The sequence below is a fragment of the Phyllobates terribilis genome, unplaced genomic scaffold, assembly GCF_046119375.1.
Source record: "Phyllobates terribilis strain yellow unplaced genomic scaffold, ASM4611937v1 Scaffold_25__1_contigs__length_18738178, whole genome shotgun sequence".
Taxonomy (NCBI): Eukaryota; Metazoa; Chordata; class Amphibia; order Anura; family Dendrobatidae; genus Phyllobates; species Phyllobates terribilis.
The window spans coordinates 14,920,508-14,945,815 of NW_027362785.1; the positions used below are offsets into that span (position 1 = coordinate 14,920,508).

At 48.5% G+C, this 25,308-nt stretch overlaps 2 protein-coding genes across 11 annotated transcripts in view; one reads left to right on the forward strand and one right to left on the reverse strand.

The window, feature by feature from the left end:
• Nucleotides 1-50: 50 nt before the first annotated feature.
• On the reverse strand, nucleotides 51-24,303 carry SLC16A6 (solute carrier family 16 member 6). 4 transcript variants are annotated; one of them, XM_073660361.1, is made up of 6 exons: nucleotides 24,122-24,296; nucleotides 16,991-17,226; nucleotides 14,845-14,988; nucleotides 14,644-14,772; nucleotides 2,887-3,693; nucleotides 51-667 (listed from the first exon to the last, which is right to left on the reverse strand). In XM_073660361.1, the coding sequence occupies exons 2-6, from the start codon at nucleotides 17,214-17,216 to the stop codon at nucleotides 429-431; spliced, it is 1,545 nt and encodes a 514-aa protein (XP_073516462.1). In that variant the 5' UTR covers nucleotides 17,217-17,226; nucleotides 24,122-24,296; the 3' UTR covers nucleotides 51-428. The 4 variants fall into 4 exon arrangements, with proteins under 4 accessions (XP_073516462.1, XP_073516461.1, XP_073516463.1 ...); XM_073660360.1 differs by having other exon boundaries at nucleotides 24,110-24,295; XM_073660362.1 differs by having other exon boundaries at nucleotides 24,141-24,293.
• The window catches only part of ARSG (arylsulfatase G), a 139,315-nt gene continuing 138,269 nt past the window's right edge, over nucleotides 24,263-25,308 (forward strand). For 2 of the 7 annotated variants that reach the window (XM_073660355.1, XM_073660357.1), the window contains exon 1: nucleotides 24,299-24,501. Coding sequence is in view for 1 of the 7 variants with exons in the window: in XM_073660357.1 (XP_073516458.1) it covers nucleotides 24,473-24,501 (29 nt within the window). In the remaining 6 variants the exon portion in view is untranslated. Of the gene's footprint in view, nucleotides 24,502-25,308 lie in introns of all 7 variants that reach the window. The other 5 variants (XM_073660358.1, XM_073660356.1, XM_073660354.1 and 2 more) reach the window with 4 other exon arrangements.

Genomic DNA, 25,308 nt, shown 5'->3' on the forward strand with positions numbered 1-25,308 from the left:
GACCCCCACCCAGAATCACCGGTACACAGAACAAAAAAGAAAACAGCTAATTCCCGTGCATCCAAAATGGTTTATTTCAAGGCAAAAGTCATTAGAGGCGGCCATGAACTAATAGAAAAGTCCTGAGAGCTATAGAGTGATTGCCCGATCACATCTGCCCATCCCCCACAGCAGCGGTCACTACAATAACTTAATAAATATTTGGTTGACATGGAACCCATCAGCATGGATGTCGGTGATTCCCGGTGACCCGGTACAGACATTCACCTCCTGGCTGTGCGGTGGCTGTTCGAGAACGATCTCCTGCATGCAAGAGGTAATGCCCTTCCGCCTCTGCAGCCCAGTAACCACCATTCACATTCCTGCTTCCTTTCCCTTATGTGCCTGGAGCCGGCGTCGTGCCCGAGGAAGGTGTATTGCTCCATGCTCTACACGGTCCCACTGAGGCTTTGGCAGCTCTTGCTCAGCCCATCAGCTCGGCTCATGTCCATCTCCAGAAAATCATCAGGCATTTCCTGCGTTCCTTGACACAGAAGTGGTGGCTTTCTTCTGCACAGTCCTGTCCTGCATGGCCTCACCAGGGCCAAAAATAAGGCCCCTATTGCCATGCCAACTGCACAGGAGTAGAACGCAAAACTATAGTTGTGTGTCCAGTCCACCAGCACTCCTGGAAGAAAGAGAGAACAATTAATGGTCGTGTCACAGAGACATAACGGACCAGTGATTAGGGACGAGGCTTTAACTTCCCGGCCAGAATACGTGCGAGCACCATAATGGTCGTGTCACAGAGACCTACAGACACGTCCCTAATCACTGGTCCATTAACACCCCAACCAGAATAAGTGCGAGCACCATAATGGTCATGTCACAGAGACCTACAGACACGTCCCTAATCACTGGTCCATTAACACCCCAGCCACAATAAGTGAGAGCACCATTAATGGTCGTATCACAAAGACCTACAGACACGTCCCTAATCACTGGTCCATTAACACCCCAGCCACAATAAGTGAGAGCACCATAATGGTCGTGTCACAGAGACCTACAGACACGTCCCTAATCACTGGTCCATTAACACCCCAGCCACAATAAGTGAGAGCACCATAATGGTCGTGTCACAGAGACCTACAGACACGTCCCTAATCACTGGTCCATTAACACCCCAACCAGAATAAGTGAGCACCATAATGGTCGTGTCACAGAGACCTACAGACACGTCCCTAATCACTGGTCCATTAACACCCCAACCAGAATAAGTGAGCACCATAATGGTCGTGTCACAGAGACCTACAGACACGTCCCTAATCACTGGTCCATTAACACCCCAACCAGAATAAGTGAGAGCACCATAATGGTCGTGTCACAGAAACCTACAGACACGTCCCTAATCACTGGTCCATTAACACCCCAGCCAGAATAAGTGAGAGCACCATAATGGTCGTGTCACAGAGACCTACAGACACGTTCCTAATCACTGGTCCATTAACATCCCAGCCAGAATAAGTGAGAGCACCATTAATGGTCGTGTCACAGAGACCTAATAGACCAGTGATTAGGGATGAGGCTTTAACTCCCAGGCCAGAATAAGTGCGAGCACCATAATGGTCTTGTCACAGAGACCTACGACACGTTCCTAATCACACCCCATTAACACCCCGGACAGACGAGAGAGCACCATAATGGTCGTGTCACAGAGACCTACAGACACATTCCTAATCACACCCCAACCAGAATAAGTGAGAACCATAATAGTCGTGTCACAGAGACCTATGACACGTCACTAATCACTGGTCCATTAACACCCCAGCCAGAATAAGTGAGCACCATAATGGTCGTGTCACAGAGACCTACAGACACGTCCCTAATCACTGGTCCATTAACACCCCAACCAGAATAAGTGAGAGCACCATAATGGTCGTGTCACAGAGACCTACAGACACGTCACTAATCACTGGTCCATTAACACCCCAGCCAGAATAAGTGAGAGCACCATAATGGTCGTGTCACAGAGACCTACAGACACATCACTAATCACTGGTCCATTAACACCCCAACCAGAATAAGTGAGAACCATAATGGTCGTGACAGAGACCTACAGACACGTCCCTAATCACTGGTCCATTAACACCCCAACCAGAATAAGTGAGAGCACCATTAATGGTCGTGTCACAGAGACCTAACGGACCAGTGATTAGGGACGAGGCTTTAACTCCCCGGCCAGAATAAGTGCGAGCACCATAATGGTCGTGTCACAGAGACCTACAGCCATATACCCATTCACCCCCTCTTACCACAGTTCACCTTACATATCATCCCAATAGACGCACCAAAGAGTCTCTGGCAAAGTTCATCTCAGAACACGAGATTAGAGTTTTATCACTGCCCAGGACATGGCATCAGACTGGGCCCGAGCACTATGCTGACCGTATACTTGTCTCAGCAGCCATAAATTAGAGCAGCTCATTGATACCAAAGCTAAAAGGCTGGGGAACGCCCGGGCAGCTCTACACCTTCACGTAGGTTCCCATCGTCCATGTGAGGGAGGACGCAGGCGGAGGAGCCGTGAGTAGCATCTCATTTCTGGGGAGCCCCTACACCCTTGACAGATTTATACATTCTTTGACATCCCGTTCTACTCTTTAGTCCCCCAAAATACCCCACAATTAGTTGGGATCCTGGAGTTCCCATTTATTATGTGAGGGCTTATGGTGGTCCCTTCCACAAATCAGGATTGGGTGTTGGGGGTGGGAGAGACCCCCAAGATCAGACTTTTGGTTAGTCCCATTTACATTGTAAATAGAGAATAAGTAAAGGGGCACGCAGGGCGAGAGGCAGTGTTAACAGTACAAGGGTCATCAACGTGACTTGTTCAATCCAGGTTCCTACCTCCAATTGGGGGTCCAGCCAGCCCCGCCACGCTCTGAATGAACACGTAGACTCCCACACCAGATGACATCTTCTCAATTCCTACAATGTCTTCTTCAGCCACCAGAGGAATATGCGTGCCAGTCACGGTACCCAACATGCAGCCAAAGAACATGCTACAAACCATGAGCCCCCAGAAAGTGCAAGCAAAGGGGAAAGCAATTAAGGCGAGGCACAGCAGCACAACGAAGAGGAGTTCAATATAGATCTTGCGGATGGGTTTCTTATTTAGCAGCCAGCCAGCACCGATCCTCCCAAAAACCTCAGAGATGGCCATAGCAGACAACATGTATGCCGAAGAGTCCTTGTCTATGCCCAGGCTTAGACTGAGAGGGATTATATACAATGATGGAGCAAAGAACCCCAAGGTGGCAAAGAGTCCAAAAAGTGCATAGCATACAAAACTAGAATTTCTCAAGACAGAAAAGTCTAGAAGAGGAGGCGACTTGTCAGAGGTCACCTGTCCGGCCATCTCTTGCGTCTCTTCTTCAGTCTTCCCATCGGTTTTCACATTGCATGGGACATTTTTAGGTGAGGTAGATACTTCAACTCCAGAATCTATGGAATCTAAAGAGGTGAGAGTCTGCTCGTTCTCCAACATGAAGGCGCTCTCTAGGTTTTCAGGCTTTGGAAGTTTCTTAGTTTCTTCTTGGGGCTTGACGATTATTGGTCGGAGTAATGCACCACAGACGACGATGTTCAGCTGCAAGGCCCCGACCATCAATAGACAAAACCGCCACCCGAACTGGTCACTTAGTGCTGTAATGGCTGGAGAAGAAAGATTTGAGTTAGTCACATCTTTACCCAGATTAGGAGCAAACAGCAGAACACTATCAGACACAACAGACCTCCAAGCGGACCATGTAGACAATCTGAAGATAAGTATCGGGAGACTTGGTGAAATCAGGTTTCCTTTCAGTCCCATTGCCACTGGTGTAAAAAATGCAGCCCCTCACCCCCTCGTGTATGATGTCCAGTCGCCCAAGCCCCACCCTGGTGTATAACATCCAGCCCCTCAACATGCCATCTGCCTTTACTGCCATGTGCCAGAATGGCTGGTGGTAAAAGAGCTCACAGATACCACCGCTCTGTTGACCCCATAACTGCAGAGTCCAGACCTCCCCTGGTATTGGCACAAACACTGCACCCTCTCCGGGAGTTTCATGGCTGATCAGCATGTAGCCGTACATCACCAAGCACAATGCAGAGCGTCAGATGGAGTTGTGTAATGCCGCTACTACTGAACTCTGGAGGAGATGTGATGTATACAGTGACAGATCGCACGTCTCTACCTGCGTCTGATGGAGGAGTCTGGGTTTGGCGATTCCAGGTGAACGTTACCCCCTGAGTGCATTGTGCCCCCTGTACAGATGGTGGAGATGGATAACGCTATGGGCTGTTATCAGGGGGCGGCCGTGGCCCCTCAGCTCCAGTGATGAGAAATTTTAATGTTTCAGCAGAAGATATTGTGGACAATTGTAGCTTCAGCTTTGTGGGAACAGTTTGGGAAAAGCTCTTTTCTGCTCCCCATGACGGTGCCCAGTGCACAAGCTATACACAGATATGTGGGGGTGAGGGAGTTTAGTGTTGAAGAACTTGGACGGGGTTGAGGTCAGGGCCTTTGTGCAGTCAAACACCACACATTTGGCATCAACGAAAACGGAGAGTTTGAGTCCAGCCTCTCTTATCATCAGGGTCTGACTTCTGCATGAAGGGCCAAAAATGACTGCAGACACCTCCAAAACCTCATCAAAATCCTTCCCAGAAGAACGGGAGCTGTCATATCTGCAAAGGGGCGACTCCATGTTAATGTAAAGGGGAAGTCAAGAAGGTTTCTGGAGGTGGAGGGGCACATACAACACCAATCAAATGCAGACTGAGCCCTCGTGGGCAGGGCCCTCTCCTCCTGTACCAGTCACGGACTTGTATTGTTCATGTTTTTTATTTTCACATGTAGAACGGACATCCATATCCTCACTCAATGACACAGACAGCGCCACTGCTTTCTACAATGCCACTCTCGCATCAGCTATTGACTCACTCGCCCCTCTTGTGTATGGCAGAGCGTGACGAGTCAACAGGCAACCCTGGCACAACAACCTCACTAAACAGCTTCGACAAGCGTCCAGGGTTGTGGAGCGGCGTTGGGAGAAAACACATACTCAAGATGACTTCACTGCATTCAGACAAGCAACACTCGCATTCAAATCAGCACTCACCTCTGCTAAACAGGCCGACTTCACAACCCTCATATCCTCCCTATCCTACAACCCCAAACAGCTATTCAACACTTAACTCTCTCCGCCGCCCTCCACTGCCCCCTCCGACCTTCCTCATCTCTGCTGAGGAGTTTGCCACACACTTCAAAAACAAGATTGACCAAACACGGCAAGTCTTTACTGTCCGACCACCACAACCCCTTTGTTTTCCACACCATTTCCCTTCCCCTATAACCTCCCTTCCCAACATCACGGAAAGAGACCTTACTCGTCTCCTCTCCAAATCACACCTCACCACATGTGCACTCGACCCCATCCCATCTCCTCCCCAACCTCACCCCCACACTCGTCCCATCCCTAACCCAGCTCTTCAACCTATCACTATCCTCTGGTACCTTCCCCGCTGCCTTCAAACATGCCACAATCACGCCGATCCTCAAAAAGCCATCCCTCGACCCATCCGCCCTGTCCAGCTATCGCCTCATATCGCTGCTCCCATTTACCTCCAAACTCCTTGAGCAACACGTTCACGCTGAACTTTCCTCCCACTTTTCATCTAACTCTTCCTTCGACAACCGACAATCCGGCTTCCGCCTCCACCATTCCACCGAAACTGCCCTTACCAAAATCACCAATGACTTACTTACAGATGAAGCTAACAGAAAATGTTCTGTACTCCTTCTAGACCTGTCCTCTGCTTTCGATACAGTCGACCACTGCCTCCTACTACAGATCCTCTCTTCCTTTGGCGTCAAAGACCTTGCCCTATCCTGGATCTCCTCATACCTTTCCAACTGCACATTTAGGGTCTCCCACTCCCACACTACCTCCTCACCCCACCCCCTCTCTGTTGGAGTCCTTCAAGGCTCTGTCCTAGGACCCCTACGCTTCTCAATCTATACCCTTGGCCTGGGACAGCTCATAAAATCTCATGGCTTCCAGTACCATCTGTACGCTGATGACACCCAGATCTACCTCTCTGGCCCAGACGTCACCTCTCTGCTGTCCAGAATCCCAGTATGTCTAGCAGCTATATCCTCCTTCTCCTCCCGCTACCTCAAGCTCAATGTGGACAAAACTGAACTCATTATCTTTCCACCATCTCGCGTATCTTTCCCACCTGATCATTCTATCACAATAAATGACATCACTCTTTCCGCTGTACCGACAATCCGCTGCCTCGGAGTAACCCTTGACTCTGCCCTGTCCTTCAAACCCCACATCCAAGCTCTCGCCTCCTCCTGTCGCCTCCAGCTCAAAAATATTTCCACAATCCGTCCTTTCCTCATCCCTCAATCTACTAAACTGCTTGTGTATGGCCTCATCATCTCCCGCCTCGACTACTGCAACATCCTCCTTTGTGGCCTACCTGCTAACACTCTCGCACCCCTCCAGTCCATCCTCAACTCTGCTGCGTGACTAGTCCATCTCTCTCCTCGCTACTCCTCTGCTAACCCCCTTTGCAAATCCCTTCACTGGCTCCCATTCCCCCAGCGTATCCAGTTCAAACTACTAACACTGACCTACAAAGCCATCCATAACCTTTCTCCTCCGTACATCTCCGAACTAATCTCCCAGTATATTCCCTCACGTAATCTCCGGTCCTCCCAGGACCTCCTTCTCTCCTCCACAGTTATCCATTCCTCACCCAATCGCCTCCAAGACTTCTCCCGAATATCCCCCATCCTCTGGAATTCTGTGCCTCAACACGTCCGATTATCCACCACACTTGGATCCTTCAGATGGAACCTGAAAACCCATCTCTTCAAGAAAGCTACAGCCTGCCATGACCACACTGCCTCCTCAACATCACCAGAGCTATTGCAACCCCCCACCTACTGTCTCCTCCCCCATTCCTGTAGAATGTAAGCCCACGGGGGCAGGGTCCTCCTCCCTCTGTACCCGTCTATCATTGTTAGTTCTTTACTGTAAGTGATATCTGTATCTGGTATGTAACCCCTTCTCATGTACAGCACCATGGAATCAATGGCGCTATATAAATAATAATAATATACAATGTATCTGTAGAATGTAAGCCCGCAGGGGCAGGGTCCTCCTCCCTCTGTACCCGTCTATCATTGTTAGTTCTTTACTGTAAGTGATATCTGTATCTGGTATGTAACCCCTTCTCATGTACAGCACCATGGCATCAATGGCGCTATATAAATAATAATAATATACAATGTATCTGTAGAATGTAAGCCCGCAGGGGCAGGGTCCTCCTCCCTCTGTACCCGTCTATCATTGTTAGTTCTTTACTGTAAGTGATATCTGTATCTGGTATGTAACCTCTTCTCATGTACAGCACCATGGCATCAATGGCGCTATATAAATAATAATAATATACAATGTATCTGTAGAATGTAAGCCGGCAGGGGCAGGGTCCTCCTCCCCATGTACCCAACTATCATTGTAGTTCATTTACTGTAAGTGATATCTGTATCTGGTATGTAACCCCTTCTCATGTACAGCACCATAGCATCAATGGCGCTATATAAATAATAATAATATACAATGTATCTGTAGAATGTAAGCCCGCAGGGGCAGGGTCCTCCTCCCTCTGTACCCGTCTATCATTGTTAGTTCTTTACTGTAAGTGATATCTGTATCTGGTATGTAACCGCTTCTCATGCATAGCACCATGGAATCAATGGCTCTATATAAATAATAATAATATACAATGTATCTGTAGAATGTAAGCCCCCAGGGGCAGGGTCCTCCTCCCTCTGTACCCGTCTATCATTGTTAGTTACTGTAAGTGATATCTGTATCTGGTATGTAACCCATTCTCATGTACAGCACCATGGAATCAATGGCTCTATATAAATAATAATAATATACAATGTATCTGTAGAATGTAAGCCCCCAGGGGCAGGTCCTCCTCCCTCTGTACCCGTCTATCATTGTTAGTTCTTTACTGTAAGTGATATCTGTATCTGGTATGTAACCCCTTCTCATGTACAGCACCATGGAATCAATGGAGCTATATAAATAATAATAATATACAATGTATCTGTAGAATGTAAGCCCCCAGGGGCAGGGTCCTCCTCCCTCTGTACCCGTCTATCATTGTTAGTTCTTTACTGTAAGTGATATCTGTATCTGGTATGTAACCCCTTCTCATGTACAGCACCATGGAATCAATGGTGCTATATAAATAATAATAATATACAATGTATCTGTAGAATGTAAGCCCGCAGGGGCAGGGTCCTCCTCCCTCTGTACCCATCTATCATTGTTAGTTACTGTAAGTGATATCTGTATCTGGTATGTAACCCCTTCTCATGTACAGCACCATGGAATCAATGGCGGTATATAAATAATAATAATATACAATGTATCTGTAGAATGTAAGCCCGCAGGGGCAGGGTCCTCCTCCCTCTGTACCCGTCTATCATTGTTAGTTCTTTACTGCAAGTGATATTTTTACTTGGTATGTAACCCCTTATGTACAGCACCATGGAATCAATGGCACTATATAAATAATAATAATATACAATGTATCTGTAGAATGTAAGCCTGCAGGGGCAGGGTCCTCCTCCCTCTGTACCCGTCTATCATTGTTAGTTCTTTACTGCAAGTGATATTTTTACTTGGTATGTAACCCCTTATGTACAGCACCATGGAATCAATGGCACTATAATAAGTAGGTTTGGACATCTGTTCATGCAGTGGTTTTCCTAGTTCTTGTTGGAATGTGCACATTGTAGATTCAGACTGAAAACAGTAAAACAATATGGAGACACGTGACAACCTAGAATAGGTGTTCCTCCACAGGTTCCTGCCATTACTCTGAAGACCGCTTTACACCATCTTGGCTTCTCTCCACAGCTTCATCAGGATGTCACCTGGAACGGCTGCCGACAGTCGAGAAGGAGCTCCTGGAGGTGCTGAGCACTTCACGAGTCTAATACATCCCAGATAACCTCTATGGGTTGAGGTTGGTGACTGCGGCGGACATGTCCTCTGATGCAGCCACCATCCCTCTCCTTCCTGGTCACATAATTCTTACATCGCTGGAGACATTTTGTGTCATGGTCTTAATAAAAGCACATTGGTCTCACTAAGTGCAGATGGGTGGCAGTGGCTGCAGCTCGCTGTGGTGGCCGTGCGGGGTAATGTGCCCTGACTATGGAATAAATCACTCTCACCGGCAAACCCCCTCCCCCCACACTTCCCTTCCCTCCATGAGTCTTGGTGGGCACCGCGGATGGAGAAACCATCCAATCACCTCTTCTGCGTCTCAGAAATACATGACATTGCTATAAAAGAAAAAACTAAAAAATAATGGGGAATTAGTCCTACTGGTAATTGTATTTCCAGGAGTCCATCTTGCCAGCACACCAGGAGCGATTTGATTTCCTTCATCTATTTCCTCCTCTGAGCTGGTTTCTAAATCCTACCGGGGTCTTTTTCCAACTACAAAACAACAAAAAAAAAAAAAACACAACAACTCTTGCGCCAGTGACATTTCCATAAGTGGGTCGGCACAGCTCCATCACAGGCCACCAGCAGTTCAAGTGATTAACACCACAGAAGAAGAATATATAGGTTTCTCTTGGGGGCTTCTGCCTCCCCACCATTCATGAGTGCAGGCCATCCTCACCTGTAGCCCATGCATTCATTAGACCCCTCTGAACCAGCACGTTCCTCACTGTAGCGCATGCCCCGACACTAGAGGGCTTCTGTCTTCTCCACCCTGGAATGTGTCACCTCAGAAGTAGTCGCCAGGCTTCTGTCTTCTCCACCCTGGAATGCGTCACCTCAGAAGTAGTCGCCGGGCTTTTGTCTTCTCCACCCTGGAATGCGTCACCTCAGAAGTAGTCGCCGGGCTTCTGTCTTCTCCACCCTGGAATGAGTCACCTCAGAAGTAGTCGCCGGGCTTCTGTCTTCTCCACCCTGGAATGCGTCACCTCAGAAGTAGTCGCCGGGTTTCTGTCTTCTCCACCCTGGAATGCGTCACCTCAGAAGTAGTCGCCAGGCTTCTGTCTTCTCCACCCTGGAATGCGTCACCTCAGAAGTAGTCGCCGGGTTTCTGTCTTCTCCACCCTGGAATGCGTCACCTCAGAAGTAGTCGCCAGGCTTCTGTCTTCTCCACCCTGGAATGCGTCACCTCAGAAGTAGTCGCCGGGCTTCTGTCTTCTCCACCCTGGAATGAGTCACCTCAGAAGTAGTCGCCGGGTTTCTGTCTTCTCCACCCTGGAATGCGTCACTTCAGAAGTAGTCACCGGGTTTCTGTCTTCTCCACCCTGGAATGCGTCACCTCAGAAGTAGTCGCCAGGCTTCTGTATTCTCCACCCTGGAATGCGTCACCTCAGAAGTAGTCGCCGGGTTTCTGTCTTCTCCACCCTGGAATGCGTCACTTCAGAAGTAGTCACCGGGCTTCTGTCTTCTCCACCCTGGAATGCGTCACCTCAGAAGTAGTCGCTGCATGCTGTCGTGAGTGTCAGGAAGCTCAGAGACCGCTGCCTGTGAGGTGTAAGCCACAGACATCTTGAGAGGATGAAGGAAAGGACAATTCCCCTCCACCCCCCAATCCTCCAGAGATACTCCAAGTACCCATCATGCAACCTCTTCAGGGAAAGGAAACATACTGGTGGGTGGTAGAGGGAGGAGCCATTTAACCTCTCGTGTTTCCTGTCCCTATGGAGGACGAGAAAGAGTACCTCCTGGTGTGCTGTCAGGAGGGACGTCCTAGAAAAGAAAATTGCCTCAGATTTCCACCGATCTAATGTCCAGTCCTTATGTCTCTTTGTTTGCGGTTCTCAGTAGTGGCTTCTGTGCAGCAAGTCAACCATGAAGGCCACTTCTCACAGTAGTCTGTGGACAGCTGGTGTGGAGATGTGTCTGATTTTTGAGGTCTGTGCCTTATCTATGAGTGCGGTTATCTGAAGTGGTAGTAGTTTATGGTTTCGGAGACTGGAAACTCTGATGAACTTATCCTCTGCAGCTACGATCGTTTGTGGTATTCTTTCCTGTGGTGGTCCTCATGAGAGCCAGTTACATCAGAACGATTGATGATTTTCATGACTGTACTTGATACCTCTAAGGTTCTAGCAATTTGCCATATTGACTAACCGTCATGTCTTGGAGTAATGATGGACAATGGTTTCTCTGAGTTAAGCGTTTCTTGCCATATTCCCACTTACAACAGCTGTGGAATAGGCTCAGCACGGTATGGAGCTGTGCACCATTACTGCCATTGCAAAACACCCTTGATAGTCGCAAAAACTGTCTGAAGGCCGGAGATTCCACAAATTAACTGTTAAAAGGCAACCTTATTCACTGGAGCCATTCCAGGTGACCACCTGATAAAATTGCTTGAGAGAATACCAAGGGGGGGTAAAGTTGTCACAGTAAAAAGGGTATAACAAGGAATGAGGTTTAAATGGGATCCTAGTCTCAGGAAAGTGAACCCCAAGCTCCAAAATACCTAAAATGATAAGTAGAGCCGGTACTTGCCCTCCAGGGGTCCAGCTCCTCACTGCCGCTTTGCGTGACGTCACCACTACAGCCAAGATCCAAACAGCTCACAGCACCGTTTTAGCCCACCACGGAGCTCACTGTGCCAAGATAAAAACGACATGACCCACTGAGCTCAGCAATTGGCGACAGCGGTGCTGTGCACGCTACTGCTGCTGTGAGGACAGAGATTGGCGACAGCAGTGCTGTGCACGCTACGGCTGCAGTGAGGACAGAGATCCAAGCAGCGGGTGGGAGATGGCGCCGGACCCAGGGAGGGCAAGTACTTGCTCTACTTCAGGTATTGAAGAGCCTTTGGGGTCCACTTTCCTAATAGAGGATAACCCTTCACCAGATTCTGGTTAGTTTTGTGTTCTTCTCCTCGCTCCCCCACCCCCTCTGTGCGCGTCGCTCTTCTGCCCCTTCCTCCCACGCTTCGCTCTTCTCCTCGTCACCCCCCCCCGCGCCGCTCTTCTCTAAGTCCCCAGAGCCGTCACCTCTGCAGTGGGGTCCTCGGCACACAGATGTCACAATCACAGCAGGTTCCTCTCCTACAGCACCAGAGAACCGCCTGCTTCAGGTGTAAAGACAGTCACAGCAAGCCATCCACACTCCGGCAACCTGCCCCCTGCTGTCGAGAGTCCCCCTGGACTGATGGCTCCTGCTGTCGTAGGACTACATTAGAAGCTCCGTAGCGTCACCTTCTCCCAGGTCGTCAGGTTAGATCATACATGCCAAATATGGCTTGCAGAGTAGTTTTATTTGGCCTGTGACACTAGAACCACCACCCCTATGTGGGGCCCATTATACTGCATGGAGGACTATATGGGGCCCATTATACTGCATGGAGGACTATGTGGGGCCCATTATACTGCATGGAGGACTATGTGGGGGCCATTATAAAGTTGGGCTCAAAAGTTTACATACCCCGGCAGAATTTTTGCTTTCTTGGCCTTGTTTCAGAGAATATGAATGATAACAAAAAGAAACTTTCTCCACTCATGGTCATTGGTTGGGTGAAGCCATTTATTGTCAAACTACTGTGTTTTCTCATCTTAAATCTTAATGACAACCAAAAGCATCCAAATGACCCTGATCAAAAGTTCACATACCCTGGTGATTTTGGCCTGATCACATGCACAGAATTTGGCACAAATGGGTTTGAATGGCTACTAAAGGTAACATCTTCACCTGTGACCTGTTTGCTTGTAATCAGTGTGTGTGTGCATAAAAGCTGAGTGAGTTTCTGGGATCCAGACAGACTCTTGCATCTTTCATCCAGCCACTGACGTTTCTGGATTGTGAGTCATAGGGAAAGCAAAAGAACTGTCAACGGATCGACGGGAAAAGGTATTTGAACTGTATAACACAGGAAAGGGATACAAAAAAATATCCAAGGAATTGATAATGCCAGTCAGCAGCGTTCAAACTGTGATTAACAAATGGAAAATCAGGGTCTCTGTAAATACCAAACCACGGTCATGTAGACCAACAAAAATTTCGGCCACAACTGCCAGGAAAATTGTTCGGGATGCAAAGAAAAACCCACAAATAACATCAGCTGAAGTTCAGGACTCTCTGAAAACTAGCGGTGTGGCTGTTTCAAGAAGCACAATAAGGAGGCACTTGAAGAAAAATGGGCTGCATGGTCAAGTCACCAGAAGAAAGCAACTACTGCGCAAATGCCAGAAAGTAGCTCGCCTACAATACGCCAAACAGCACAGAGACAAGCCTCAAAATTTCTGGAGCAAGGTAATTTGGAGTGAGGAGACCAAAATTGAACTTTTTGGCCACAGCCATAAACGTTACATTTGGAGAGAGGTCAACAAGGCATATGATGAAAGGAACACCATTCCTACAGTAAAGCATGGAGGTAGATCGCTGAGGTTTTGGGGATCTGTGAGCTATAAAGGCACAGGAAACTTGGTAAAACTTGAAGGAAAGATGAATGCAGCACATTATCAGCAAATACTGGAGACAAATTTGCACTCATCAGCGCGGAAGCTGCGCATGGGACGTACTTGGACGTTCCAACATGACAACAATCCAAAACACAAGGCCAAGTCGACCTGTCATTGGCTACAGCAGAACAAAGTGAAGGTTCTGGAGTGGCCATCTCAGTCTCCTGACCTCAATATCATTGAGCCACTCTGGGAAGATCTCAAGCGCGCAGCTCATGTAGACAGCCCAGGAATTTACAGGACCTGGAGGCTTTTTGCTAAGAAGAATGGGCAGCTTTACCATCTGAGAAAATAAAGAACCTCATCCACAACTACCACAAAAGACTTCAAGCTGTCATTGATGTTAGAGGGGGCAATACACGGTATTAAGAACTGGGGTATGGGAACTTTTGATCAGGGTCATTTGGATGTTTTTGGTTGTCATTGAGATTTAAAAAGAGAAAACACAGTAGTTTGACAATAAATGGCTTCACCCAACCAATAACCATGAGTGGAGGAAAAGGTTTATGGTTATCATTCATATTCTCTGAAACAAGGCCAAGAAAGGAAAAGTTCTGCCGGGGTATGTAAACTTTTGAGCACAACTGTAGTGTATAGTATATTTTGGCCCCTGTAGAGTGTGACGTCCCTGCTGTAGATGGAGAGAGCAAAGTGAACTATTTCAGGTGTCTCCGGCCCCAGAAGGTTTAGGACAGACAGTGGCTCTTCCTCACCCCCAATCCATAGCTCTGTACTGCTCCCTGCAGGGGGGACGCCTGTGGTGCAGGCTCCGTGTAGTAGCACTGTACTATATAAAGGTCAGTACGGTGGCTCAGTGGTTAGCACTGTACTATATACACGTCAGTAGGGTGGCTCAGTGGTTAAGCACTGATGAATTGTAGCTCTGAGGTGCTGGGTCCAGATCCCACCAAGGACAACATCTTCCAGGGGCTATGTTCTCCCCGTGTTTGGGTGGGTTTCCTACAGGTTCTGTGATGATGCCTGTACAGCACAGTGTTTTAGGATGGTGCTATACAAAAATAGTAAAGTTTCCTTACATATCCAACCAACCAGCAAAAAGAAGTGTCAGACGTTACCTGGAGCAAAGGCAAACACAGCAAAGCATTCTCCGGTGGAGGCCACGGCGGTGACCAGTGAGCGGTGCTTGTCGAAGTACTGCGAGAGGATGGTGACGGTGGGGAGGAAGCTGAGACAATACCCGAGACCTGAAACATCAGACGCTCCGTTATTCCCGTCATCACCGCCCGCTGCCATCATCTCCAGGGGTCACCACTTACCGGACACCACTCCGATGCTGACGTACATCTCAACAACGTTGCGGGCAAACGAGGCCATCATCATCCCCAAGCTGATGAGGAAGCCCCCGAGCATGACCACCGGCCGGTGCCCAAAGCGGTTACTGAGGATGGTGGAGACCGGAGCTGAGGAGACAGAGGAGGCTGGATGGCAAGATGTGCTGCAGAAAGCATTCTCACCAGCCTTAGAGGGGCGGCCATCTTTAGGGACAGGTATTCTTTTTACTTAATAGTTTGAATTTTAGGCTAAATATCTTTTTTTGCAGTTGGGTTTTGTAGTGAAGATGGGCTGCTGTAACTGCTCTATCGTCTTGAGTTCTGAGCCCCTGTATTTTCCACTGACCCCTGTGGAGACTCCTCGCTCGGCGACTTCCACCTTTCTGGTAATTCCAGTCTGGGGGAAGCTGCCGCCCCAATGAGCGATGTCCCGTGACATTTTCAGGCTGGGATCTATATAATATAAAGGGAAGGTGGGCATGTGACATGAAGCCCGCTCCTCGGGAGTGGAGGCGTGAGAGAGGACAATGATTGGACAGCCCAGCCCCAATGCCAGACTGTAGGACATGAATGGATTACTTCCCTGATGGGACACGTTGGGGCCAGTAGATAATTGGACTTGTGCACGTTCTGCCCCATGTCCTGGCAGCAGGGAAGGACTAGCTGAGGACTTTCCTGCACCTTTTATGGCTGCTATTTCCTGATTTTTTATATAATAAGCACTGGACATTTTGTGTCTTAGTTGCCCTGAAGAACAGTCATGTCTCCATGAAGAGTAAGGGCCGATCTTCTCGCTGGTCTGAGGCTCCTGATTCATTACGAGGCGGAGGAGCATCTGACGAGCGCCTCCATGTGCTCCTCACACATCATTTCAGTCCCGGCTGGAGGAAGATTTGTGGCCGTCTCGAGTAACGATAGGTGGTCGTCACACCCTCATCGCAGCTACTCGCACTTTCCCGGAGCTGGATGAAAATGGTTTCAGATCACAAAAAGTCTCAAAATTTAACCAAAGCTTCCAGTTTGCAAGTTTTCAAAACTTTTTACGTTAGAACACTGGCGTAAGATCTCTGCTGAATCGGACACAGAGTGGTTGCTGAATGTGCGGACCGCCCGCGAGGCCGCGTGTGACGTGCGGACAGCCTTGACATAAGTGCCTTGACATAAGTGCTCAGTGTGTAAGGAAACTGCACTAACGGGAGAAGGTGGCCGACCTAACTGGGAACTTGTCAGTGAGCTCTGACATTTAACAGGAAAGTCTGTAACGCATCTGTTTTTTCCTGAGAACTTCTAAACTTATAGCCACAGACCACATTAAAGATGAAAGTGCAGGAAAAAGAAAAAGTTGTACTTTTGCTTATAGACTTAATGAAACCCAAATGCAATAGTGATATTCAGCCCAAAATACATGAATTTAAAAAAATAAATAAATAAAAAAAAAAAAAATCGGCCCCAAAGAGTCGTAGTGATGATTTTCTACCTCAGGAAAAGAGATCTTCACCATCTACACGCCCCGGACTAAGGGCCAGAGGAGAGGTCTGCAGATATCTCCTTGAGGGACAGAATCTGGAGCAGAGATCGGCTGATCCGGGGACAGATGTCTTCACCATCTACACGCCCCAGACTAAGGGCCAGAGGAGAGGTCTGCAGATATCTCCTGGAGGGACAGAATCTGGAGCAGAGATCGGCTGATCCGGGGACAGATGTCCTCACCATCTACACGCCCCAGACTAAGGGCCAGAGGAGAGATCTGCAGATATCTCCTGGAGGGACAGAATGTGGAGCGGAGATCGGCTGATCCGGGGACAGATGTCCTCACCATCTACACGCCCCAGACTAAGGGCCAGAGGAGAGGTCTGCAGATATCTCCTGGAGGGACAGAATGTGGAGCGGAGATCGGCTGATCCGGGGACAGATGTCCTCACCATCTACACGCCCCAGACTAAGGGCCAGAGGAGAGGTCTGCAGATATCTCCTGGAGGGACAGAATGTGGAGCGGAGATCGGCTGATCCGGGGACAGATGTCCTCACCATCTACACACCCCGGACTAAGGGCCAGAGGAGAGGTCTGCAGATATCTTCTGGAGGGACAGAATCTGGAGAGGAGATCGGCTGCTCTAGGGGCAGCACTTACCTGTGAACGTGAGGACAAATACGCAGATGGAGATGATCCAGGAGATGCGACTGTTGCTTTCCTCAAAGTAAATCATCAGATCTTTAAAGAAGACCCCAAAAGACTTGATGACGCCATAAGTGAAGACTTCCACGAAGAAAAAGGCCACGGCCACCACCCAGCCCCATCCGCCATCAGGCACTTTGTGGTAGACCTTGGCACCAGAGCATTTCTCCATGGCTCTCATCTCGGACTGCCTGGGGACAGGAAACAAGACAGAAATCAGAAATTCTCTGCTCACCCCAGAAACACCATTAACAACAAATTAGATTAGATATAAGGAAAGTCATCACAAACAAATGTAGATGATGGGATCAGCCAATATAGTGGTCTCCAACCTCTGCATGTCTGATCACATGCTGGGAGTGGTAGTCTTCCACCAGTCAGAGAGGATGAAGCTGAAGCCGCTTTCTGGCTCGTCTGGTTTATTGCTACATCGGAGAAAGCTTGCACCATCACTGGCTTCACATGACACGATTGGTATGAAAAGAGTAGAAAACCTATTATCCCACAAGCTAACCAAGTTTATAGAGTGTTCACATTAGCAGCAAAGGACAAAATCGCTTCATCATAGCGATTCACGACACCGCTGCAGTCACAGCTCTGCAACCAACAATGTAAGAGCCGAGGACATCAGCACTTTATCACGAGGATCCATCGCACCGATGCATCACAGCTCTGGAACCACCATTATAAAAGAGCAGAGGACATCAGCGCTTCATCCTGGGGATTCATCGCACCGATGCAGTCACAGCGCTGCAACCACCAATATAAGATCCAAGGACATCAGCGCTTCATCCAGGGGATTAATCGCACCGATGCAGTCACAGCTCTGTAACCACCAATATAAGAGCAGAGGACATCAGCGCTTCATCCTGGGGATTCATCGCACCGATGCAGTCACAGCTCTGCAACCACCAATATAAGATCCAAGGACATCAGCGCTTCATCCAGGGGATTAATCGCACCGATGCAGTCACAGCTCTGCAACCACCAATATAAGAGAAGAGGACATCAACGCTTCATCCTGTGGATTCATCGCACCGATGCAGTCACAGCTCTGTAACCACCAATATAAGAGCTGAGGACATCAGCGCTTCATCCTGTGGATTCATCGCACCGATGCAGTCACAGCTCTGTAACCACCAATATAAGAGAAGAGGACATCAGCGCTTCATCCTGGGGATTCATCGCACCAATGCAGTCACAGCTCTGCAACCACCAATATAAGATCCAAGGACATCAGCGCTTCATCCAGGGGATTAATCGCACCGATGCAGTCACAGCTCTGCAACCACCAATATAAGAGAAGAGGACATCAACGCTTCATCCTGTGGATTCATCGCACCGATGCAGTCACAGCTCTGTAACCACCAATATAAGAGCTGAGGACATCAGCGCTTCATCCTGTGGATTCATCGCACCAATGCAGTCACAGCTCTGTAACCACCAATATAAGAGAAGAGGACATCAGCGCTTCATCCTGGGGATTCATCGCACCAATGCAGTCACAGCTCTGCAACCACCAATATAAGATCCAAGGACATCAGCGCTTCATCCTGGGGATTAATCGCACCGATGCAGTCACAGCGCTGCAACCACCAATATAAGATCCAAGGACATCAGCGCTTCATCCAGGGGATTAATCGCACCGATGCAGTCACAGCTCTGCAACCACCAATATAAGAGAAGAGGACATCAACGCTTCATCCTGTGGATTCATCGCACCGATGCAGTCACAGCTCTATAACCACCAATATAAGAGCAGAGGACATCAGCGCTTCATCCTGGGGATTCATCGCACCGATGCAGTCACAGGTCTGTAACCACCAATATAAGAGCTGAGGACATCAACGCTTCATCCTGTGGATTCATCGCACCGGTGCAGTCACAGCTCTATAACCACCAATATAAGAGAAGAGGACATCAGGGCTTCATCCTGTGGATTCATCGCACCGATGCAGTCACAGCTCTATAACCACCAATATAAGAGCAGAGGACATCAGCGCTTCATCCTGGGGATTCATCGCACCGATGCAGTCACAGGTCTGTAACCACCAATATAAGAGCTGAGGACATCAACGCTTCATCCTGTGGATTCATCGCACCGGTGCAGTCACAGCTCTATAACCACCAATATAAGAGAAGAGGACATCAGCGCTTCATCCAGGGGATTAATCGCACTGATGCAGTCACAGCTCTGTAACCACCAATATAAGAGAAGAGGACATCAACGCTTCATCCTGTGGATTCATCGCACCGATGCAGTCACAGCTCTGTAACCACCAATATAAGAGCTGAGGACATCAGCGCTTCATCCTGGGGATTCACTCGACAGCACATTTATCGTCCCGTTACATGGCGTTAATAACGGCCCATAACAGAGGATGTCGTCTTCTTCAGCTTATGCTACTAGGAGTCGCCAAAGTCCTTATAACGCCATGGTTCTCTGGACGCCGTCACGTAGAGCGTCCTTACACAGGGTTCTCTGCACACCGTCACATAGAGCGTCCTTACACAGGGTTCTCTGCAAGCCGTCACATAGAGCGTCCTTACACAGGGTTCTCTGCAAGCCGTCACGTACAGAGTCCTTAAGATATTCACATCTGTGCGATAATCTCTATCAGAAGTCTGACGTAGCGGCCGCTGGTACTGGGGCGGTCTGCTCGCTCCGGACCACTGCCACATTCTTGGTCTCTGCTGAGTGTGGTCACTCGGGATCAGTCGCCCTCCACAATGGGATTTGAGCAGAGATTTCCCCATAATGTGAAACGCTCAGGATTCATACAGGCCCTGACAAATCAGCCATAATATCTGCAGATCTATGTAGGTGCTGGTCTTACCTGGAGGCTCATGCAGACGCCCGTGGATCTCAGCCCGTGGATCTCAGCCCGTGGATCTCAGCCCGTGGATCTCAGCCCGTGGATCTCAGCATGCAGGGACTGGCTGCGGGTCTCCCGACCAGAGCACGACAGCATCATATACTTCTATGAGGCCGTCACTCTGGGTTGAGTGGGCAGAGATCCACAGACGTCTACGTGAGCCGTAAGGACCTGCGGGACCTTTCTACAAAGAAGACACAAAGGGGGGATCGATCAGGGATCTAAAACAGAGTCAGAGATCCCAGCCTGTACCCCTCAGTTGTCACACGGCACCAGCCCCTCTCAGTCACCATGGCCGGCCCCCACATGGCACCAACCCCTCTGTCCAGCCACAAAGAGCAGTCACACAGCGCCAGCCCCTCTGTCCATACGGCTAGCCATCACACTCCGCCAGCCTCACAGCATGACCACGGACAGCCATCACAGCCCCTCTCAGTCACCACATGGCACCAGTCCCTCTCCGTGACCAGGGCCAGCCATTACATGGCGCCAGTGCCTCCTCGTGACCATGGCCAGCCATCACACCGCGCCAGCCCCTCTCCATCACCATATGGCACTAGTCCCTCTCTGTCACCGCGGCCAGTCATCACACTGCGCCAGCCCCTCTCAGTCACCACATGGCACCAGCCCCTCTCCGTGATCAGGGCCAGCCATTACATGGCGCCAGTGCCTCCTCGTGACTACGGACAGCCATCACACCGTGCCAGCCCCTCTCAGTCACCAACCCCTCTCTCTGACCACAGAGAGCAGTCACACAGACAGTCTCTCTCTGTCCATATGGCTAGCTGTCACACTCCGCCAACCTCGCTCCGTGACCACGGGCAGCCATTACATGGCGCCAGCGCCTCTTCGTGACCACAGACAGCCATCACACCGCGCCAGCCCCTCTCCATCACCACATGGCACCAGCCCCTCTCCGTGACCACGGCCAGCCATTACATGGCACCAGTGCCTCCTCGTAACTACGGACAGCCATCACACCGTGCCAGCCCCTCTCAGTCACCAACCCCTCTCTCTGACCACGGAGAGCAGTCCCTCTCTGTCCATACGGCTAGCTGTCACACTCCGCCAGCCCCTCTTCGTCACCACAGCCGGTGAAGTGTCTGCTTGTACTTTGCTCCAGGGAAGGAAAAAGCTTTGTGTGCATGTGGACATTACATCATCAGGCTCCTGAGCTGCGACCAGAAGCCGATCCGATTAGTACTGACCGTAACAGTATCCCACCAGCGACTCACAGGGATATACACAAAGAATATATGACTATAGAATCTATAGGAGATGAGACTGGAAATAACAGTGACCTCAGGATAGAATGATCTATAGGTGATTATGGGACCGGAGATGGCGGTGACCTCAGTATATAATAATCTATAGGCGATTATGGGACCGGAGATGGCAGTGACTCCAGTAAATAATAATCTATAGGTGATCATGGGAACGGAGATGGCGGTGACCTCAGTATATAATAATCTATAGGTGATTAAGGGATCAGAGATGGCGGTGACCTCAGGATATAATATTCTATAGGTGATTATAGGAGGGGAGATGGCAGTGACCTCAGTACATAATATTCTATAGGTGATTATGGGAGGGCAGATGGCGGTGACCTCACGATATAATATTCTATAGGTGATTATGGGACCGGAGAGGGCAGTGACCTCAGTATATAATAATCTATAGGTGATTATGGGACCGGAGATGTCAGTGACCTCAGTATATAATAATTTATAGGTGATTATAGGACCGGAGATGTCAGTGACCTCAGTATATAATAATCTATAGGTGATTATGGGAGAGGAGATGGCGGTGACCTCAGTATATAATGATCTATAGGTGATTATGGGACCGGAGATGGCGGTGACCTCAGTATATAATGATCTATAGGTGATTATTGGAGAGGAGATGGCGGTGACCTCAGTATATAATGATCTATAGGTGATTATGGGACCGGAGATGGCGGTGACCTCAGTATATAATGATCTATAGGTGATTATGGGACCGGAGATGGCGGCGACCTCAGTATATAATGATCTATAGGTGATTATGGGACCGGAGATGGCGGCGACCTCAGTATATAATAATCTATAGGTGATTATGGGAGGGGAGATGGCGGTGACCTCGGTATATAATAATCTATAGGTGATTATAGGAGGGGAGATGGCAGTGACCTCAGTATATAATAATCTATATGTGATTATAGGAGGGGAGATGGCGGTGACCTCAGTATATAATAATCTATAGGTGATTATGGGAGGGGAAATGGCAGTGACCTCAGTATATAATAATCTATAGGTGATTATAGGAGGGGAGAAGGCGGTGACCTCAGTATATAATAATCTATAGGTGATTATAGGAGGGGAGAAGGCGGTGACCTCAGTATATAATAATCTATAGGTGATTATAGGAGGGGAGATGGCAGTGACCTCAGTGTATAATAATCTATAGGTGATTATGGGACCGGAGATGGCGGTGACCTCAGTATATAATAATCTATAGGTGATTATAGGAGGGGAGATGGCGGTGACCTCAGTATATAATGATCTATAGGTGATTATGGGACCGGAGATGGCGGTGACCTCAGTATATAATAATCTATAGGTGATTATAGGAGGGGAGATGTCGGTGACCTCAGTATATAATAATCTATAGGTGATTATGGGAGGGGAGATGGCGGTGACCTCGGTATATAATAATCTATAGGTGATTATAGGAGGGGAGATGGCGGTGACCTCAGTATATAATAATCTATAGGTGATTATGGGAGGGGAGATGGCGGTGACCTCGGTATATAATAATCTATAGGTGATTATAGGAGAGGAGATGGCGGTGACCTAGGTATATAATAATCTATAGGTGATTATAGGAGGGGAGATGGCAGTGACCTCAGTATATAATAATCTATAGGTGATTATAGGAGGGGAGATGGCGGTAACCTCAGTATATAATATTCTTTAGGTGATTATATGAGGTGAGATGGCGGTGACCTCAGTATATAATAATCTATAGGTGATTATAGGAGGGGAGATGGCGGTGACCTCAGTATATAATAATCTATAGGTGATTATAGGAGGGGAGATGGCGGTGACCTCAGTATATAATAATCTATAGGTGATTATAGGAGGGGAGATGGCGGTGACCTCAGTATATAATAATCTATAGGTGATTATAGGAGGGGAGATGGCGGTGACCTCAGTATATAATAATCTATAGGTGATTATAGGAGGGGAGATGGCGGTAACCTCAGTATATAATATTCTTTAGGTGATTATAGGAGGTGAGATGGCGGTGACCTCAGTATATAATAATCTATAGGTGATTATAGGAGGGGAGATGGCGGTGACCTCAGTATATAATAATCTATAGGTGATTATAGGAGGGGAGATGGCGGTAACCTCAGTATATAATATTCTTTAGGTGATTATATGAGGTGAGATGGCGGTGACCTCAGTATATAATAATCTATAGGTGATTATAGGAGGGGAGATGGCGGTGACCTCAGTATATAATAATCTATAGGTGATTATAGGAGGGGAGATGGCGGTGACCTCAGTATATAATAATCTATAGGTGATTATAGGAGGGGAGATGGCGGTGACCTCAGTATATAATAATCTATAGGTGATTATAGGAGGGGAGATGGCGGTGACCTCAGTATATAATAATCTATAGGTGATTATAGGAGGGGAGATGGCGGTAACCTCAGTATATAATAATCTATAGGTGATTATGGGAGGGGAGATGGCGGTGACCTCAGTATATAATAATCTATAGGTGATTATAGGAGGGGAGATGGCGGTAACCTCAGTATATAATATTCTTTAGGTGATTATAGGAGGTGAGATGGCGGTGACCTCAGTATATAATATTCTTTAGGTGATTATAGGAGGTGAGATGGCGGTGACCTCAGTATATAATAATCTATAGGTGATTATAGGAGGGGAGATGGCGGTAACCTCAGTATATAATATTCTTTAGGTGATTATAGGAGGTGAGATGGCGGTGACCTCAGTATATAATAATCTATAGGTGATTATAGGAGGTGAGATGGCGGTGACCTCAGTATATAATAATCTATAGGTGATTATAGGAGGGGAGATGGCGGTAACCTCAGTATATAATATTCTTTAGGTGACCCCATATGATCAGAGTGACCCCTTACATACACGTGTAACATACATACATACATATATATCTATACCTATATATCCACCTCAGCCTCCCGCACTCACGCTCTCCCGGTCACACCGCCGCCGCCGTCCTTCTCTCCGTCCCCATAGCTCCTCGGGCTCCGTCGCTCTCACACTTTCTATATATACCGGCTTCAGCCGGTCTGGCGGGGGCGCGCATGTGCCGGGGCCGCGCCTCCTACATAAACTCCCTCTCAGATTAACCCCCGTACTGCTGACAGGGGCGGAGCAGGCGGCGTCACCGCCCGGAAACCCCGAGCCGCGTCCTCCCCGGAACAGCTGAGTGCGAGCTCCTGGGGCCAGAGACTCAGCAGGTGAGCGGCCATCTGCCGGCCAGGCGCGGTACTGCAGCGGCACCGCATCCTAACCGCAGTATGGGCGCCCGGGCTCTTCATCTGCTGCGGTGAGATTACAGCTCTGGAGACTTCTGTCAGACTGGTGACACCTGCACTGTCCACATGGGGGAGACATGGAGGTGATGGGGTGATGTGTCCTAGGGATGAGACCCCCACATCCATCATATAAAGGGGGAACCATCACCTCCCACATCCATCATATAAAGGAGACACATCACCCTCCACATCCTTCATATAAAGGAGACACATCACCCCCCACATCCATCATATAAAGGAGACACATCACCCCCACATCCATCATATAAAGGAGACACATCACCCCCCACATCCATCATATAAAGGAGACACATCACCTCCCACATCCATCATATAAAGGAGACACATCACCTCCACATCCATCATATAAAGGAGACACATCACCTCCCACATCCATCATATAAAGGAGACACATCACCTCCACATCCATCATATAAAGGAGACGCATCACCCCCACATCCATCATATAAAGGAGACACATCACCTCCCACATCCATCATATAAAGGAGACACATCACCCTCCACATCCTTCATATAAAGGAGACACATCACCCCCCACATCCATCATATAAAGGAGACACATCACCCCCACATCCATCATATAAAGGAGACACATCACCCCCCACATCCATCATATAAAGAAGACACATCACCTCCACATCCATCATATAAAGGAGACACATCACCCTCCACATCCATCATATAAAGGAGACACATCACCCTCCACATCCATCATATAAAGGAGACACATCACCCCCCACATCCATCATATAAAGGAGACACATCACCCCCACATCCATCATATAAAGGAGACACAT

Bases quoted from the DNA above. Each gene is read 5' to 3' on its own strand.
- SLC16A6 (XM_073660361.1), bottom strand. From the start codon at position 17,216: ATGAGAGCCATGGAGAAATGCTCTGGTGCCAAGGTCTACCACAAAGTG. The intron at 3,694-14,643 runs GTAACGTCTGAC...TTTCTTCTCCAG, and splicing joins TGTGTTTGCCTTTGCTCCAG to CCATTACAGCACTAAGTGAC. The intron at 668-2,886 runs GTAGGAACCTGG...TCTTTCTTCCAG, and splicing joins GGCTGGACCCCCAATTGGAG to GAGTGCTGGTGGACTGGACA.